General features: G+C 42.9%; 1 protein-coding gene across 1 annotated transcript in view; it reads left to right on the top strand.

Moving 5' to 3' along the window:
- The first annotated feature begins 376 nt into the window (after positions 1 to 376).
- The window catches only part of CD38 (CD38 molecule), a 34,337-nt gene continuing 18,201 nt past the window's right edge, over positions 377 to 16,512 (top strand). Inside the window, exon 1 of the mRNA XM_036852070.1 lies at positions 377 to 609. Within this exon, the coding sequence (XP_036707965.1) occupies positions 395 to 609 (215 nt within the window). The 5' untranslated portion in view covers positions 377 to 394. The remainder of the gene's footprint in view (positions 610 to 16,512) is intronic.

The following is a 16,512-nucleotide window of genomic DNA, read 5'->3' as shown; positions in this document are numbered from 1 at the left end:
CGCCTTGACGCTGTCCAGGAAGCAGGTGTGGGTAAAGTGTGAAGTGCGGCTTGATCAAGGGAGCCAGCTGAGGAGTACAAGGCTGCACTCCCGCTGTTCTTTGAGCGCCTGCCAAGTAAGGTCAAGGTGGTGGCTGTCTGCTCAGGAGTCGGGAAGTGAGCGGCTGTAGTAGGTGCTGAAGGCTTTTTAAGACCTTGAAATCCTTGTTGGTCGAGCGACCGCGATCGAAGAACTTTGAAGGAGGGGATAGGGGTGGGAAAGGAAGCGGAGGAAAGGCAAGTGAGAGATAAAGGGGAAGTGCAGTTTCAGAACCGGGCCAGCTCTCTCCTCCCTGCCTGCCCAGCCTCCAGCAGCCTCTTCTCGAACTTCGCCCGGGCGACCCGCGTTGGACCCCATGGCCGACCCCAGACCCAAGAAAGCCAAGATCTGTCTCTGCATGTTTCTATGTCTTCTGGCGGCGGGGGTCATCGCGGTGGTGGTCGGAATCCGGATGCGGCGCCACTCGTCCCAGCTCATGAAGTGGAACGGGACGGGCAGCACTGCCCATTTTCAAGAAATCGTCCTGGAGCGATGCTACAACTACACGCAGCTGGTGCAGCCGGCGCTCAGGTGGGTTGGCGTCTGCGGCGCATGGCGGGGCACCGCGCGCGGTGGTGGCCGGGCACAGCCGCGCACAGCCGCCCAGGGCGCTCCGCCTAGTAGCCGTCTGGATTGCCTGAAACAAAGCATCGAGTGTTGCGAGGCAGCTGAGAGCCCGCGGGGCAGTGCTGAGTAGGGAGCCCGGGCTCGCGACTCCGCGCGCCAGTCCCCAGAGGTGCGGGCGGGCGGGGGCGAGCGCGCCACTCCTTGGCCCTTCCGCTCAACTGGCGGACACCTGCCAGAGACGCCCGGCCCCCGGCCCCATGTGGGACCGCAGCCCCACTCGGCCGGGAAGCCGGGGAGTTGCTGGCGTTTCCTACATTTCATGGGGTTTGCGTTCGCCATCTCTGACCCAAAAGTGCCCCGGCCAGTTACAGACAGCTGGTGAAGTGGCTTGCGGAGCCTGTGGTGGGAGGATGGTGTCTGAAGGGCCCGATCACTGAAATTAGTTTCATTCATTACTATAAAACAGCATCCCGATTCTTTTTGTAGCCCTGAAATGAATGTGACCACAGAATCCAATAACAAAGCAAAACAAAGCTGTAACAACTTAAAATTTTTTTAAAGATAAAACACACGGTAAAGCACTTCTGCTTAATGAATCCGTTCAGACCCTAGAAACACCACCCACATCAGTCTACGGAACCTTTCCGGAAGGTTCCTCGGGCCCTCTCCCACCTAGCTTCTAATCTCTCCCCATAGTGAACCGCTTTCTTGACTTCCGTTCTCAGGGCTTGGTTTCACCCGGAAAACTCATTTTTCGAAGTTGTACATAAAGCAGAATAAGCTGGGAAGTAAAAAGTTGCTTCTCAGGCTGCCAAAGGCGGGCAGGGGAGCCGCGATTTTCATCTGTGTGCCTGAGATCAGTTCCGCCTCCAAACACCCGCGATCCCAGGGGATGAGCCCTGAGACGCATCAGGGAATTCCTAAATTTTACGTTTGTATCTCTTTTCTCTGACACTAAAAAGCTTGGTTCCTAATAACATTAATATAATTATGTATTCGCTTTCATATATACAAATAATTATAGGTATGTATTATTATTATTATTATTATTACTAACAAAATGTCTAAATGTCTTTATGGTTCTTTTTGTCCTTAGGATATAGTATATATCCACTAGTGATGAATAGTGATGTGTAGAGCATGTACCACTGTCTGACACCTTATTTAAGGGATCCTTCTGGCTGCGGGGTTGAAAATAGATGGTAGTGGGGCAAGGATAGAAGCATGGAGGCCATTTAGAGTTCTTGTAGCAGTTCAGGTGAGAGGTGATTGCGACTTGGATAGTGATGGATGGTGATGAGAAGGAGAAATACTCTGGATACATTTTGAAAGTAGATTTCATGTGATTTCCTATGGACTAGTGTATGGGATGTTAGAGAAAAAGAAGAAACAACAAAAACTCCAAGATTTGTGGGCTGAGTTACCAGAAAAATGAATTTCCATTTGTCAGAAAGGGAAAGACAGGGATGAAGCAAGTTGGGAAAGGAACCACCGGTTTGGCTTTGTACATATTAGTTTTGCAATGTCCATTGTCATTCAAGTGCAGATATTGAATAGGAAGCTGGTTTCTATGAGTCTAGGGTACTAGGGAGAGGTCTGGGCTGGAGATATAAATGTGGAAGTCAACTGTGCATAGAAATTCAAGCAGATGTTTCATAAGGAGGAAGTGTTAATTGTCTTATTCAAGTGATTCTGACTGGTTAAGTAAGATGAAAACTGAAAATTGACCAATGGATTGATGACTTTGACAAGATCAGTTTTAGAAGAGTGGTCATGGTGAAAGCCTGCCTGGAATGGATTCAAGAAAAAGATGGGAAGAGAGGAATTGGAGACTGTACATAGACAGCTCTCGCCAGGGGTCTTGCTGGAAAGGAGAGCAGAAATAGTGTGCTGGTTGGATGGATAAGGAGAGATTCAAGATGGAAGAAATTGGGGCTTGAGAACCAGCTTCTTTAAAGTCCACTGAGAAGTTGTCTAAGTAAAGAATGCTTCCTGGGCTTCCCTGGTATTGCAGTGGTTAGGAATCTGCCTACCAGGGCAGCAGACATGGGTTCGAGCCCTGGTCCGGGAAGATCCCACATGCTGGAGAGCAACTAAGCCCGTGTACCACAACTACTGAGCCTGCGCTCTAGAGCCCACGAGCCACAACTACTAAGCCCACGTGCCACAGCTACTGAAGCCCGTGCGCCTAGAGCCCTTGCTCCTCAACAAGGGAAGCCACCGTGATAAGAAGCCCGCGCACCACAACGAAGAGTAGCCCCCGCTCGCAGCAACTAGAGAAGGACCAACTAGAGAAAGCTTGCATGTGACAATGAAGACCCAACACAGCCAAAAATAAAATAAATAAATTTATATATATATAAAAAAGAATGTTTCTAGATTTCTACAGTTTCCTAAGGTCTTTGACAATTGTCCTACCAATATAAAATTCAGCAACATTTTAAAAGTGACTCACCTTGGTCATTTTTACCCAAAAAATTCAACTTAGTTTTCATAGAAAACATGTTTTTTTCTTTTTCCACTTATCCAATTTATTTATGAACAATTTAATGAAAGCATATAATTAAAGCAAAAACAAGCATAAACATATTCAAGAATAGGTAAATAAACAACCAAGTGAGTGAAAATGAAAGTTCTTGGGGATACTAGAAGTAGCCTATTAATTATGTAGAAGATAGGCAACTTGTACAGAGAGAACAGAAAGTGGTTCAGTTAAATACTGGTCAGTTAAGAGATTTTTCGCAATAAATGAATTTAGAAGTGGTTGTGCATTTTTTCTTGCCGTTAAACATCTATTTCTTGACTTAGACCTAGATCAGGTTAGAAAACAACCAGGACAATATTTTCTTTAAATGAGCTGTGGTGGAAAGAACAGATGCAAGATGGTGAGAACAAAACAGGAAACTGAATGAGAGATGAATCAAGAATTGTTTTCCTGTGTGTTTGTGTGTGTGTGTGTGTGTGTGTGTGTGTTTCAAAGACTAAGGGCTTGGAAGGGAAGGATTGATTATATTCACGAGTTTTCATAGTTGATATGAGTGGGGAATAGGGACTCATCTTTTTCAAAAAAATATCACTAGTAAATACCTGCTCTGGAAGTGGGGGGATGATGAGAATCTTGTTATTAAAGACAAAAAAGAAAGTGAAAACTGAGGTCAGAAACTTGAAGAATAAATTGAGCATGAGAATGACATTCTTTTTTCTTCCAATGACATTTTTTTCTAATTATAAAAGTAAAACATGCCCATTTTAGAATACTTGGAAAAATACTTTTAAAATATAGCGAAGAATACAAAATCACTTACCCCCCCAAGTGGAATTCTAAATAGTGGGGCATACCACATTTAAAAAAAAAAAAGTAAGGAGCTTCACAAGAGAAAGCTATATACCTGCTTAAATGAATGGCTTCAGCTTATTAGTTTTATAGACATAATTCAAATTTCTTCTACAATGAGGCATTTCAAGAATTGCTAAATTTAGTTCTCCACTTCTTACCTGCTGTATCAAACATGACATATCCACATAGCAGAAAGCTGCCTATATCTTTAGTCTTTGGATGTTTTGAAGCAATTAGTAAAGCTTGATTTGAAGAGATATTAACAATTCCCCCAACACAGTTACTTGGCCATGGTCCATATTTGTCTTGATATAATTCAAAGGTTTGTTTTCTCTTATTATGACTAATAAGCCAATGTTATAAAGTCATTTCTGGTTTTGGTATCTCATGGTGTAAATATTGTGAAATTCATAATAAAATTGCTTCCTGCATTATCTTGGTTTCTAGGAGTAAACATCTGTTTATGAATTAAGTTGTCTAGAGCAGTAATGAAATCTCCTTGGGGATTCTTTAAGAGTAAAGAAAGACGGAAGACATACAGTTGAAACTGGGAGAGATTTAAAACTACAAAAGAATATGTGAGACTTAGATGAAAGACAATTAATCGCATTTTGGGGATCTGATTTCATGTTTTAATACTTCTTGGTAAAAATTTTAAAAGGTACTTTGGAAACCAAGGTTATGAACATTTCCCTTTACAGCTAAAAATTGTACTTTTTGTATTTGACAGGTCTAGTTTTCTTCATTCTTCCTATTCAAGGGACCACTTTCTCCTTCTTCAATATTCCTTATTCCCCAGTTCATATCTCCTCTCCATTCTTTTCTTTGAAAAAATTAAACGTGTTAAATTATGAAAATGTTAAATGCACTGAAATATTCATGGAACAATGTTACAACTAGCCATTTACACATTGTGCAGAATTAACAGACAATACAACTTTTGTCATATTTCTGTCAGATCTTTTATTCCCTAGTTTTAAAAGAAATAACATGCTATAGATAAAAATCAGAATACATCTCCCCTCAATTTTCTTTTCTTCTTTCTCAGAGGCAAATACTTTGTTTCACTTGTATCTTTCTAGAAATGTTCTCTGACTGTATAAGCGTATATTCATATATTCTATTTTTCTATACACATCCTCTCTTCTCTGTCTCACTTTTTTTTCACTTAGCAGTTTATCTTGATTATCAGTGTAGTTCTGTCTCATTCTAATAATATTCCACTGTATAGATTTACCATATTCTAGACTTGTACTGATGGACGTTTAGGTTGTTTTAAAACTTTTGCAATATATTTCAAACCATGCTGCAATAAAATACTTGGAGAAGTAAGATAGAATCCTAGAAGCAAAATCACTAAGTCAAAAAGTATGCCATTTTACATTTTGAAAACGTAGCCAGATTTCTCTTTATGAGGCAATTCTCTTCATGAGGCAATGAGAGTTTATTTCCTCATACATTCACTACACAGGATGTTTTCAAATTTTCTGATTTTTGCCAATCTGATAAGGGAAGATGCTACTGAATTTTAATTTTAATTTGTATTTATTTTGTGTTTTTGCCCTGTAGAATAAACTTTGCTTTTTCCACTTACCAATATGTTTTGGTGATTTTGATTACATTATTTTAGAGATTTATTCATGCTGCTATATGAGCACTAGTTCATTAATTTTAACTGCTGTATAGTACCCTGCTGAATGACCGTATCCTACTTATTAATAGACTCCCTTATTCTCAGTTTTTGCTGACATAAACAATGCTAAAACATACATATCTATTTGTGCTTGTGATTTTTTTCTAAGATGTTTACCTAGAGGCAGAATTCATAATTCTAATTCATAGAGTATGTCATTTTCACCTTTACTGGGTGTATTAATTTGCTAGAGCTGCCACAACAAAGTACCACAAACTGGGCAGCTTAAACAGTGGGAATTTATTGTCTCACAGTTCTGGAGGCCAGAAGTCTGAAATCAAGGTGTCAGAAGTGTTGGCTTTTTCTGAGGGCTGTGAGGAAGACTCTGTTACCTGACTCTCTCATTTCTAGAAGCCTTGGGCATTCCTTGCCTAGCAGATGATGTTCTCTCTATGTCTTCACGTGTTCTTCCTTCTGTGTGTGTCTGTCTCTGGGTCCAAGTTTCCTCCTTTTCTAAGGACCCTGGTCATATTGGATTAAGGGTCACCCTTACTCTCACCTTAATTTGATCTTCTGCAAAGATCTTATTTCCAAATAAGGCCACATTCTGAGGGACTGGGAGTTAGGACTTCAACATCTTTTAGGGGACACAATTTAGCCCATAACAATGGGTGTACCAATTAAGATGCTTTTGGCTGCAAGTAAAAGAATACTCAACTGTAAGAGGTTTAAAGCAAGAGATTTTTTATATATACACATAACAAGCTATCAGAAGTGGGGTGGTCCTTGGGTAGGTTCAGCAGCTCACTGATGGCCCAGGACCTTTCACTCCTCCATCTCCCTAGGGTGGCTTTCATCCTTGGGCTTCTTGTCACAAGATGGCATCTGCAGTTCCAGGCATTATGTCCTTAGAGAGTGATACCCAGGAACAGAGAGCGGGAGGATGGGCAAGAGTGCCCTCCTTGCAAGTCTCTTTATCAGAAAATAGCATCTTTCCCAGAAGCCCTTCCTCAACTGCCTCTGTGCTTCCCCATGAATCTCATTAGCCAGAATTGGCTCACATGGCTGCCCAAACTGTAGAGGAGGCTTGCAAAGTGAGTATTTGATATTTGGAATCACTATGATAGGAGACATGCTTTGCCAGTAGGGAAGAAGGGTGAGGAATATCTATTTGGGTTGGGAAGCAACAGTGTCTGTCACATTACATATGGCCAAACAGGTCTCCAAATTTGTGGTATCAATTTCCTTTCACAAAAGCAGTGTGAATTTACTTGTTACTGTACATCCTCACCAGCACTTGGAATTGTCAAACAATTTTGCTCATCTCTTTGTGGCTCTAATTTTTGTTTCCCTGATTACTAACATAATTGATCATTTTTAAAATGCATTTATTGGTATTCTGGTTTCTTCTGCAAAATGCCTATTTTTGTCTTTTGTCTTTTTTTGTATTGAATTGTTTTTCTTCTTTATACGTTCAGGATTCTAATTTTTTGTCAGTTATGTGGATTGCAAATATGTTCTCCCAATCTGTGGTTTGACTCTTGAATTTATTTATTGGGTCCTTTGTCTTAAAGAAGATTTTAATGTAATCATATTTATCTTTTATAGTTGTGCCTGTTCCCTCTTTCAGACTATATTCAACAAAGCAGTCAGAGAAATCTTTTGAAACTTAAGTGATATCATGTACCTTTTGTGCTCAGTATCCTCTATGGCTCTTCAGTGAGTAGAAGCTTATGAAACTCTGCTCAGTGGGGCAACATCACCTTTCTGACCTCATTTCTATCTACTGCCCACCTTGCTCACTCTGCTCTAGCCACACTGGCTTCTCTACTGTTTCTTGAACACACCAAGCACTCGGGCTGTTGGGAAGGTTGTTCCTTCTGCCCAGAACGCTGTTCGCTTGGATGTCTGTATGACTAAGTTCTTTGCTTCCTTCAATTCTTTGCTGAAAGGTCATCTACTATCCTCCTTGTTTAATGCCAAAACCAGACACCTCCTCCCCCATAACCTCTGACATCCTTATCCCATTCTATTTTTCCTTTTCTTCATAGAATTTATAAATTTCTAGTATACTCTATAACATTCATTATCTTTATTGTCAGTCTTGCTGAAAATTGGTTTATTGTCAGTTTTGCTCTGGTAGAATGGAATTCTCACAGGACAGAGACTCTTGTGTATTTTGTTCAGTGATGTATCTTACTTACTCATAAATGCGCCTGCAACATAGTATATGCTCAATAAATATTTGCCAGGTTGATGAATTAATGATTTCTGAGCTTTCCTTCAGCCGGAAGAGTCTGATTTTAAGATCCTACTTAGGGAAGTCCGAATTGCCTCAGTGAACGCTGACCATTACTCTCTTCTTCCACTAGGTGGCAGTCTTCACCTTCAATGCAGGCTTCCAGTAGCCTCAAATTTGAGACTTCATAGCTGAGTTACCCTGCACGTTTTCTTTGGTCCAAGACAAGCTGCCCTGCAGGACATAACAGCAGGACAATTCACAGACTGAGTGTAATTACCCCTTGAGATTCAAGTGCTTTTAGGGAAGAGGATTTGGGATGTGAGCACTTTCCCCGGGGAGCAACACATTATGAAGGTGATGTTGCTGCATTGATGGGGACTTTGAAATATAATTGTCACTTATGGGAAGGATGTAGGTTTAGAGAGAGGTGACATTACAGAGTTATAAAGCCTCAAGTAGGCTGACAACATACAAAATGGATTTAACCACCAAATATATCTTTTTTGTTTGTTTGTTTGTTTTCTTCGCTTTAGCATAAGACTTTAACACTTTCTGCCCCATCCCCTCTTACTCCACTTACTTTCTGTTCCTATTCTGGTCTTGAAATTCTCATGTGACCTACAGGGAAACGACAACCCCTCTGGGGTCTTGGGTCCTCCTTTCTGTTAGGACCCACTTCGTTCCGGGGATAGGTAGGGACATGATTTAACATTTCCTGTGGGACGCAGGATTGTTTAGCAGGAAGAGCAGGGTTTGGACATAAGGCAGCTGTGCCACTTGCTGACTGGCTTTGGGCAAGTTACTAAGCTCTGAGCCACAGTAGCAGGGGATTGTACCCCTGCCCCCCGTGGGGCTGATGTGAGAGTTAAATTGGATGCATACAGGTGAGCACCGAGCTCAGCGCCTGGCACATGGTGAGTGTTCTGTGGTGTTCGTGCCCCCTCCTTCCTCCTTCTAGCATGACTTCTGGGCACGGGAGACAACCTACCTAGGTGGGTCAGAGGTAGGGAGAAGGGGTGAGAAGTGAACAAGAGGGAATACTCTCGGGGGATGGGTAATGGCATCTGCTGGAAGGAGCTGAGTGGAAGGGAGGGGCAGGACATCCCAGTGACCTTGAATCCTGACATCTGTGCCCAGCCTTCATGCATTGACCCTCAGGTCACTAGTTAAGGAGGCCAACAGAAAACAGCTATCAGATTGAGAGTCCAGCTCAACATGGAAAGTCGCTTATTAACAAATCATGCCTTTCAGAAGCTGCTCCCGGAGCTTGTCAGGCATAAACGCTGATGAAGGTGTGATGATTTTTACAGGCCTTTCGATTCTTTAATGTCCCATTCAGACTGCGGGTTACCGTCAATACCTCCCCCAAGCCCCAAGACCACCCACTACACTGTGGTTGAACAAGGTGGGTGTATCGCTCTTTGCAAGAAGACTGAGCGCTCACCGTAGGGACCCACAGGGGCAGGGGAGGGCTCTGTCTGAGGATGATAGAAAGGACTTGTAAGACTCAGGCTTATTTTATGAGATTTGGCAAAGGTTCGAGGAGGCTGGCTTTGCCTGGGTGCTGCCAGGAAGCAGAGGGGAAGGGGGTAATTCTGTGATAGGGAATCTTAATAAATCTTATCTATCAGGCTGGAAGAATGAAGCAAAGCTGAAGCTGTAACTGGTAAAGAAGCAGCAGTCACTCATATGAGCTACAATGAATGGATATTGGGTCACTTTATTTGTGTGTGTGCGGTTTGGACATTGCTTTTGTCGGTTCACATGGCGTGCTGTCATGGTCACACAGTGGCCTTACCTGATGTCACTGTCCTGGAGTTGTGGTCCACAGGAGAACACCAAGGCCTTCCTACCATTGCCAGGCCAGCTCCCACGTGTCAAGGGCTGAGTTTCTCTTTTTTCATCACCACCGTCTCCACACACATACAACCTGGTGCACTCTGGGACCCAGGGAGGAAGGAGCTAAAGTAGCTAAATTTACTTATTTAGGAAGAGGAATGCCCCTGAGGGAATTAAAGGAAGGCAAGTGAGCTGCTGGGATCTCCTTGACAACTGGCCCTCTGGGCAGATACACTAGTGATATTCGTTAGAATGAAGAGACTTTTATCTCTTGAATGCCCTCAGCAGGATGTCCTTGGTTAAAGGATCACTGATAGAAAATAAATGCAGTATCTGTGAGGTGTGAGTCTCTGAAAAATCATGGAAGCTGTAGAGTTCTCCGGAGAATAAAATGGAGATACCTCATCACTTCAGTGCTTCTGGCTGTGTGAGGAACCTTGCAAAACCTCATTTGGTAACTTCATCTATCATTCTGGGCCAGGAAGGAGGACAGAATGGACCCTGGGACCTGTCCTTGCTTTGTCTGAGCTTCTCAATGACCCGTCTCCTTGACATTATTCACAAAGTTTGATTCTGGGTGCAATCTGGGATAAGTGAGAGTGTGATGTGACAATCTGATTTTGCTTAAGGATGCAAGGAAGTCTTTAAAGTGGAAAGAAAGATGTCCTGGAAGAGGTGCATGGCCCTAGCCCTCACCTCACCCCGTATTTCATGTCATTAGGTCTTGAGAAATGGGTCTGGGTCACCAACACTAAGTCTCGCCTGGTGTTGAACTGAACTAGATGAGGAATGAGAAATGTCATCTTTTGGGCCAGAGATGTGGGAGACGGCACAGAAATGGTAGGTGGCGACCACGGGGGTTTGGACCTGAGCTGTTCCCATGTTCTAAGACCTTCCAAGAGTCTCAAATGCTTGGTCTAACAGCTCAAGCAACTTGAAAAGAAAATGAAAATTTTGCCATGCCCCGCATTGTAATATATGCTTATTATAGAAACATTCAAAATATGGGGAAGAAAAGGTCACAAAGCAACCCTTATACTCCTAGCAACCAGATATTACTATTTTTAAGACATGGTTTGATTACTGTGGGTTTTTTTCCACTTTTTAAAAATTGATTGTAATCGTACCGGATCTTCAGTTAAAAAAATGTAACCTCTTCTTTTTTAGGTTACTTGCATAATACAAGAATCCATTTCTGTTGTAAGCCAACAGAAAAATATAGGATGAAAGAGGAAATTCCCCTTTATTTCTCTTCCCAGAGACAACTCCAGTGATCAGTTTGATGCCATTCTTTTTCTATTTCTCTAAGTTTAGGCCTACTTTTCCCACTTAATGTAAAATAAACATCACCCAAACTATTCCAAGCTCTGTATAAAAACTTTGTTCAAAGACTGCTTTATATTTCGCTGAGTACAGGCGCTCTATAAAGCATCTCCTTTTTGTTGGGTACAAATCACTAATCACTCTGGAACCCACCAAAGAAAGCAAAGCCAGCAGGTGGTCAAAGAGAAACCCACCGAGGTTATAAACATATCAATTTTGTGTGTGTCACAACAATTGGGGGAGAAAACAAAGAAAAATCATTCTCAAAATGAAGATACTGATTCACATTTAATCAAGTTTTTGTTTTTCTTTTTTAAATCTGTTTCTATCCTCGGTAGTAGAAAATGAGAAAATGTTCTACTCTCTATCGTGTTTGCAAATTTTAGTGCCTTGGGCAAGCCACCAGTGCTTTAGTTGTAATGAGTTTTGTTCTTTGTCTGCTCTAGACCTTGACATGAGTGTCTTGAAGATAGAAATGGTGTGTATTTATCTTTTTAGCCCTGTGTCTGTTGTGAAGCTAGCAGTAGGCCCTCGGTAAGTATTTGTGGAATGAAAGGATGGGTGGAGGAAGTAACCCAAGTGCCCATGATGGGTGAAGAGATAAACAAATTGTGGTGAATACCTACGATGAAATGTTATTCAGCCTGAAAAAAGAAGGACATTCTGACACATGTTACAACATGAACAGACCGTGAGGTAATTATGCTCAGTGAAATAAGCCAGTCACAGAAAGAAAAATACTGTCTGAGTCCACTTATAGGAGATAACTACAGTCTTCAAATTCATTGAGACAGGCAGTAGGAGGGCTGTTTCCAGGGGCCTGGGAGGAGGTGGGAATGGGAAGCTTTTGGAAAATTGCAGGTTCTGCTCTCTTCCCCTTCCCTCATCCTGCCTCGGTTGGTCCAGAGCCAGGCACTGTGTGTTTCCCAAAGCTCTCCAGGGGATCCTCATGTGTGGCCAGAGCTCACAGGACCCGGTGATGTCCAACAACCCTTCTGGGCCAGGTGACCATGAGGAGGGGCCACAGGCATGGCCTGAGCTCTCAGGAGCAGCTGCTGGGCTCACGATCCCTTTCGGAGGGAAGGGCAGGCCGCCCTAGAAGTATCACAATTAAAACCTCTAATTTTGGAACAGAGGAGTTATTGAAGAGAAGAAAGATACTGAACTCTCAGAAATAGTTCTTACTTCTCCCACGCTGCCTCTTTAGCTAGAGACATCTGCTTCCATCCCCACAGGATGCAGGGATCCTGAGGCCCTCTGTTTCCTCGAAACCAGCCTGCTTGCTCGAAACAGCTTTTGCCTGGCTGCCATTTGATTTGATGGAATGGTGCTCTACCCAGGAGGACAAAAATGAGGACTGTGGGCTTTGCAAATAAAAATAACTAAATTAAGGGCTCACATTTTTACAGCCACACTTGTGAACTTGAGGCCCATGTCTGCAATGACATGTATGAATGAGTACTGCTGACATCTCTGTACCCTCTGTCCTAATTTCTTTTTATTTTTATCTATCTATATTTCTTTTTCTTTTTTTTTTTTTTTTTGTTGGCTGTGCAGCGTTGTATGCGGGATCTTAGCTCCCTGACCAGGGATCAAACCCGCACCCCCTGCAGTGGAAGCGTGGAGTCCTAACCACTGGACCGCCAGGGAATTCCCTCTTTCTTTCTATCCATCTATCTTTCTATCTATCTACCAATTAAAATGCTTATTGCTCATCCATGGTGAAATGTTTACTTTCGATTTTTAAAAAATTTTTGTTGAGGGCTTCCCTGGTGGCGCAGTGGTTGAGAGTCTGCCTGCCAATTCAGGGGACACGGGTTCGAGCCCTGGTCTGGGAAGATCCCACATACCACGGAGCAACTAGGCCCGTGAGCCACAATTACTGAGCCTGCGCGTCTGGAGCCTGTGCTCCGCAACAAGAGAGGCCGCGATAGTGAGAGGCCCGCGCACCGCGATGAAGAGTGGCCCCCACTAGCCGCAGCTGGAGTAAGCCCTCGCACAGAAACGAAGACCCAACACAGCCATAAATGAATAAATAAATAAATAAACAATGGGTTAAAAAATAAATTTTTGTTGAAATATAGTTGATTTTCAATGTCGTGTTAGTATCAACCATACAGCAAAGTGATTGTTTATATATGTATATATTTATAGATACATATTCTTTTTTAGATTCTTTTCCATTATAGGTTATTACAAGATATTGAGTATAGTCCCCTGTGCTATACAGTAGGTCCCTGTTGGTTATCTATTTTATTTCTAGTAGTGTGTATATTTTAATCCCAAACTCCGAATTTATCCCTCCCCCCAGATTTTAAGGGTGAAAAGTGGCTTCATAAAGCCTGCCCCCAACCTTCTCATCACCACTCCCCATTTCCTCTTACTTTTGGGGCATGTAGGAGGCTCTGGTCTCAGACAGTGAAAGGGAAGATGGATGAGTTATAAACTCTTCCAAGGTCTGTTTCAACTCTGATGTTCTAAACTCTGCTCCTCCTAAACAAGGAACTCTGTTTAATTTTTAACCTGGGGTTTCTTGAATTCTTAAGGTAATGTGTCTTGAAGGGGTCTATATACCTAAAAAGCATAAAAATCTTCTTGGAGGTCTGTGAGTTCTCCCGTTTTTGGTGGTGAAAGCATCTGGTATATGGTAGGTGCCCAGCGCGTGGTGATTTCTCTGAACTGCCAGCTTTTTTGTGGTGGAAAATTCTCTTGTCCTTCCACGTCAAGGAGATGTATCTCCTCTTCCACTCTTTGTGGCTGAGGAGGGAGGCAGAAGAGTTTACGAGGGAGTTGGGATCAGAACAGGAAATTCCTGACAGGGCCACTGCATTACATTAATTGAAGTAAAACATGGTCCTCCAAAGTAAAACAGCCGCCAAACACCTTTGCTCTAAACTTCCTGTGATGGTGCCCCGTAAACGTGGACTGATGTCGAAGTACATAACGTAAGAACGTTTTTCTCTTAAATATATAATGTATGGGCAGAGCCAGGTGGATAATGGTTTCCCGGCAGAGCTTTCGCAGGCCAGCAGTGATGCAGATGAAAGGTCCCATGCATGTTGGGGAAGGGGAGGGGCGCCCATGAAAGAGCCGGGGCCCGGGGGACATGACAAGTGTTATCTCATTTAATCCTCCAAAACTTCCCAGGCATGGGAAGTTCTTATCTCCCTCTTACAGATGAGGATACCAGGCTGGAGCAGTTTAATAGCCTGCCTGGTAAGGCTGTAGCCATGTGGGAGGCTCCCACAGATTTGGGGTCCAGTTCCGCTTTACCACTTGCTGATCATGTTACCTCGGGCACATTGGTTAAATTCACAGCCTCAAAGTTTCCTCTTTATCAGTAAAACGGGACAATGGTGGTACCTTCCTGGGACAGAGCCTGCAGGCCGGCCCCTTCTCTAGAATTAGAACTGTGCTTTCATGATTTTTTTATTTTAAATTTTTTGGATTTTTTTATTTCAATTTTTTTATACAATTTTTAAAGGTTACTTTCCATGTACAGTTATTATAAAATATTGGCTATATCCCATGTTGTACAATACATCCTTGAGTCTACCTTACATCCAGTAATTTGTACCTCCCACTCCCCCACCCCTATATTGCCTGTCCCTCCACCCCACTGGTAACCACTAGTTTATTCTCTGTATCTGTTGGGTCTGCTTCTTTTTTGTTGTATTCACTCGTTTGTTGCATTTTTTAGATTCCACATATTAGTGAGATCATACAGTATTTGTCTTTCTCTGTCTGACTTACTTCACTTAGCATAATGCCTTCCAAGTCCATTCATATGGCTCCAAATGGCAAAATTTCATTCTTTTTCATGGCTGAGTAATATTCCATCGTATATGTATACACCACATCTTCTTTATCCATTCATCTGTTGATGGACACTTAGGGCCTTCCATATCTTGGAACTTGTAAATAATGCTGCTATGAACACTGGGGTGCATGTATCTTTTCAAATTAGTGTTTCTGATTTTTTTCAGATATATCCCCAGAAGTGGAATTGCTGGATCATATTGTAGTCCTATTTTTAGTTTTTTGAGAAACCTCCATACTGTTTTCTGCAGTGGCTGTACCAATTTACATTCCCACAAACAGCATAGGATGGTTCCCTTTTCTCCACATCCTCACCAACATTTGTTGTTTGTGTTCTTTTTGATGATAGCCATTCTGACAGGTGTGAGGTGATATCTCATTGTGGTAAAACTGTACTTTTTGATGTGGAATGGCCATCAACATTAAAGGCTGCATTTCTCATCTTTCCTTGTAGCAAAGTGTGCCCGTGACTACATTTTACCAAATATGATAAGAGCAAATAGCAAGAACATCTTCTAGCACCTGTCCTTAAAAGGCAGCTGGCACATGCCCATTGCTGCTGTTACTTTTCCCTTCTCTTCCTTCTCCTCCTTTCTTGTCCCCTTTCTTTTCCCTAACCTTTCCTGCTGGCTGGAATGTAGTCATGATGGCTGGAACTGGAGCAGCTATTTTGGACTGAGAAGATGAGTCTCCAACATACACAGGGTGGCCTTGGTGTAAGGGCCTGTGTCTCACAGGTATCCTCTGATTCCTTGGCTTATCAGGAGGAATAATCCACTCGACTTGGCCAACCTGAGTTGGGAAGGCAAAAGACCCTCTGGAATGGCTGCTTTGTTAGTGCCCTGCAGGGCCAGAGCAGGCTCAGAGGGAATAGAAAACGAGGGGCTCGTCTTTACTCCCCCAGGTTTAGCTGCCTGACCTGGTACTGTACTTGGGATGCTGGGTCCAAAGGCTGGAGTTTGTCCTGATAACCGTGTCTGAGCACTCCCAGTGGAAACCCACTTCCTTCCCCCCAGGAAATGATGGGCTCAGGTGCACTAGTTAACACAGACACAGGAGGGAAGGTCCAGCTGCAATCTTCTCCAGCATCCCTCCCTCCCCTCCATGTCTGCTGCTTCGCCAGCCTGCCTTTTCACTGCCAGGGGCTGTTTGGAGAGGACATGGGGTTGGAATTCCTATTTCAAAGATTTTGCTACATCTTTGGGGCTGGCACAGAGTTTTTCAGAGTGACTTTTTCAAAAACAAAAATCAGATGAGGCCACTTCCATGCTTAAACCTATCCACTGCCTTCCCACGGTAATTAGGTAAAATTTGAAATCGTTTCCTTGTCTGAAAGGCTGATTATTTTTTGATTTCTCACCACTGCTCCCCTTGTTCTTTTCTCACTTCCTCAAAATCAGCAAGTTCTTTTCTGCCTCAGGGCCTTTGCACTTGGAGCACCCTCTGTCTGGAATGCACTCCCTCTCAACAGTTAGTCTCAGGGAGCCCTCTCCAGACCAGCCTCCCTAAAGTGGTCATTGCTTCAATATTCCCCACTGATTTCCTGCATACTTATCATAATCCATACTTATTTCGTTAGCTTATCTGCTTGTTTGTGTACTGTCTGTCTCTCTAACCAGAGAGTAAGCCCCACGAGTGCAGGGACCTTGTAGGGCAGGGAGGGTGATGCTTATC

Source organism: Balaenoptera musculus, chromosome 5 (assembly GCF_009873245.2).
Source record: "Balaenoptera musculus isolate JJ_BM4_2016_0621 chromosome 5, mBalMus1.pri.v3, whole genome shotgun sequence".
NCBI classification, from domain to species: domain Eukaryota; kingdom Metazoa; phylum Chordata; class Mammalia; order Artiodactyla; family Balaenopteridae; genus Balaenoptera; species Balaenoptera musculus.
The sequence above is the reverse complement of the archived record's forward strand: the minus strand, read 5'-3'. Positions and strand labels throughout refer to the sequence as shown.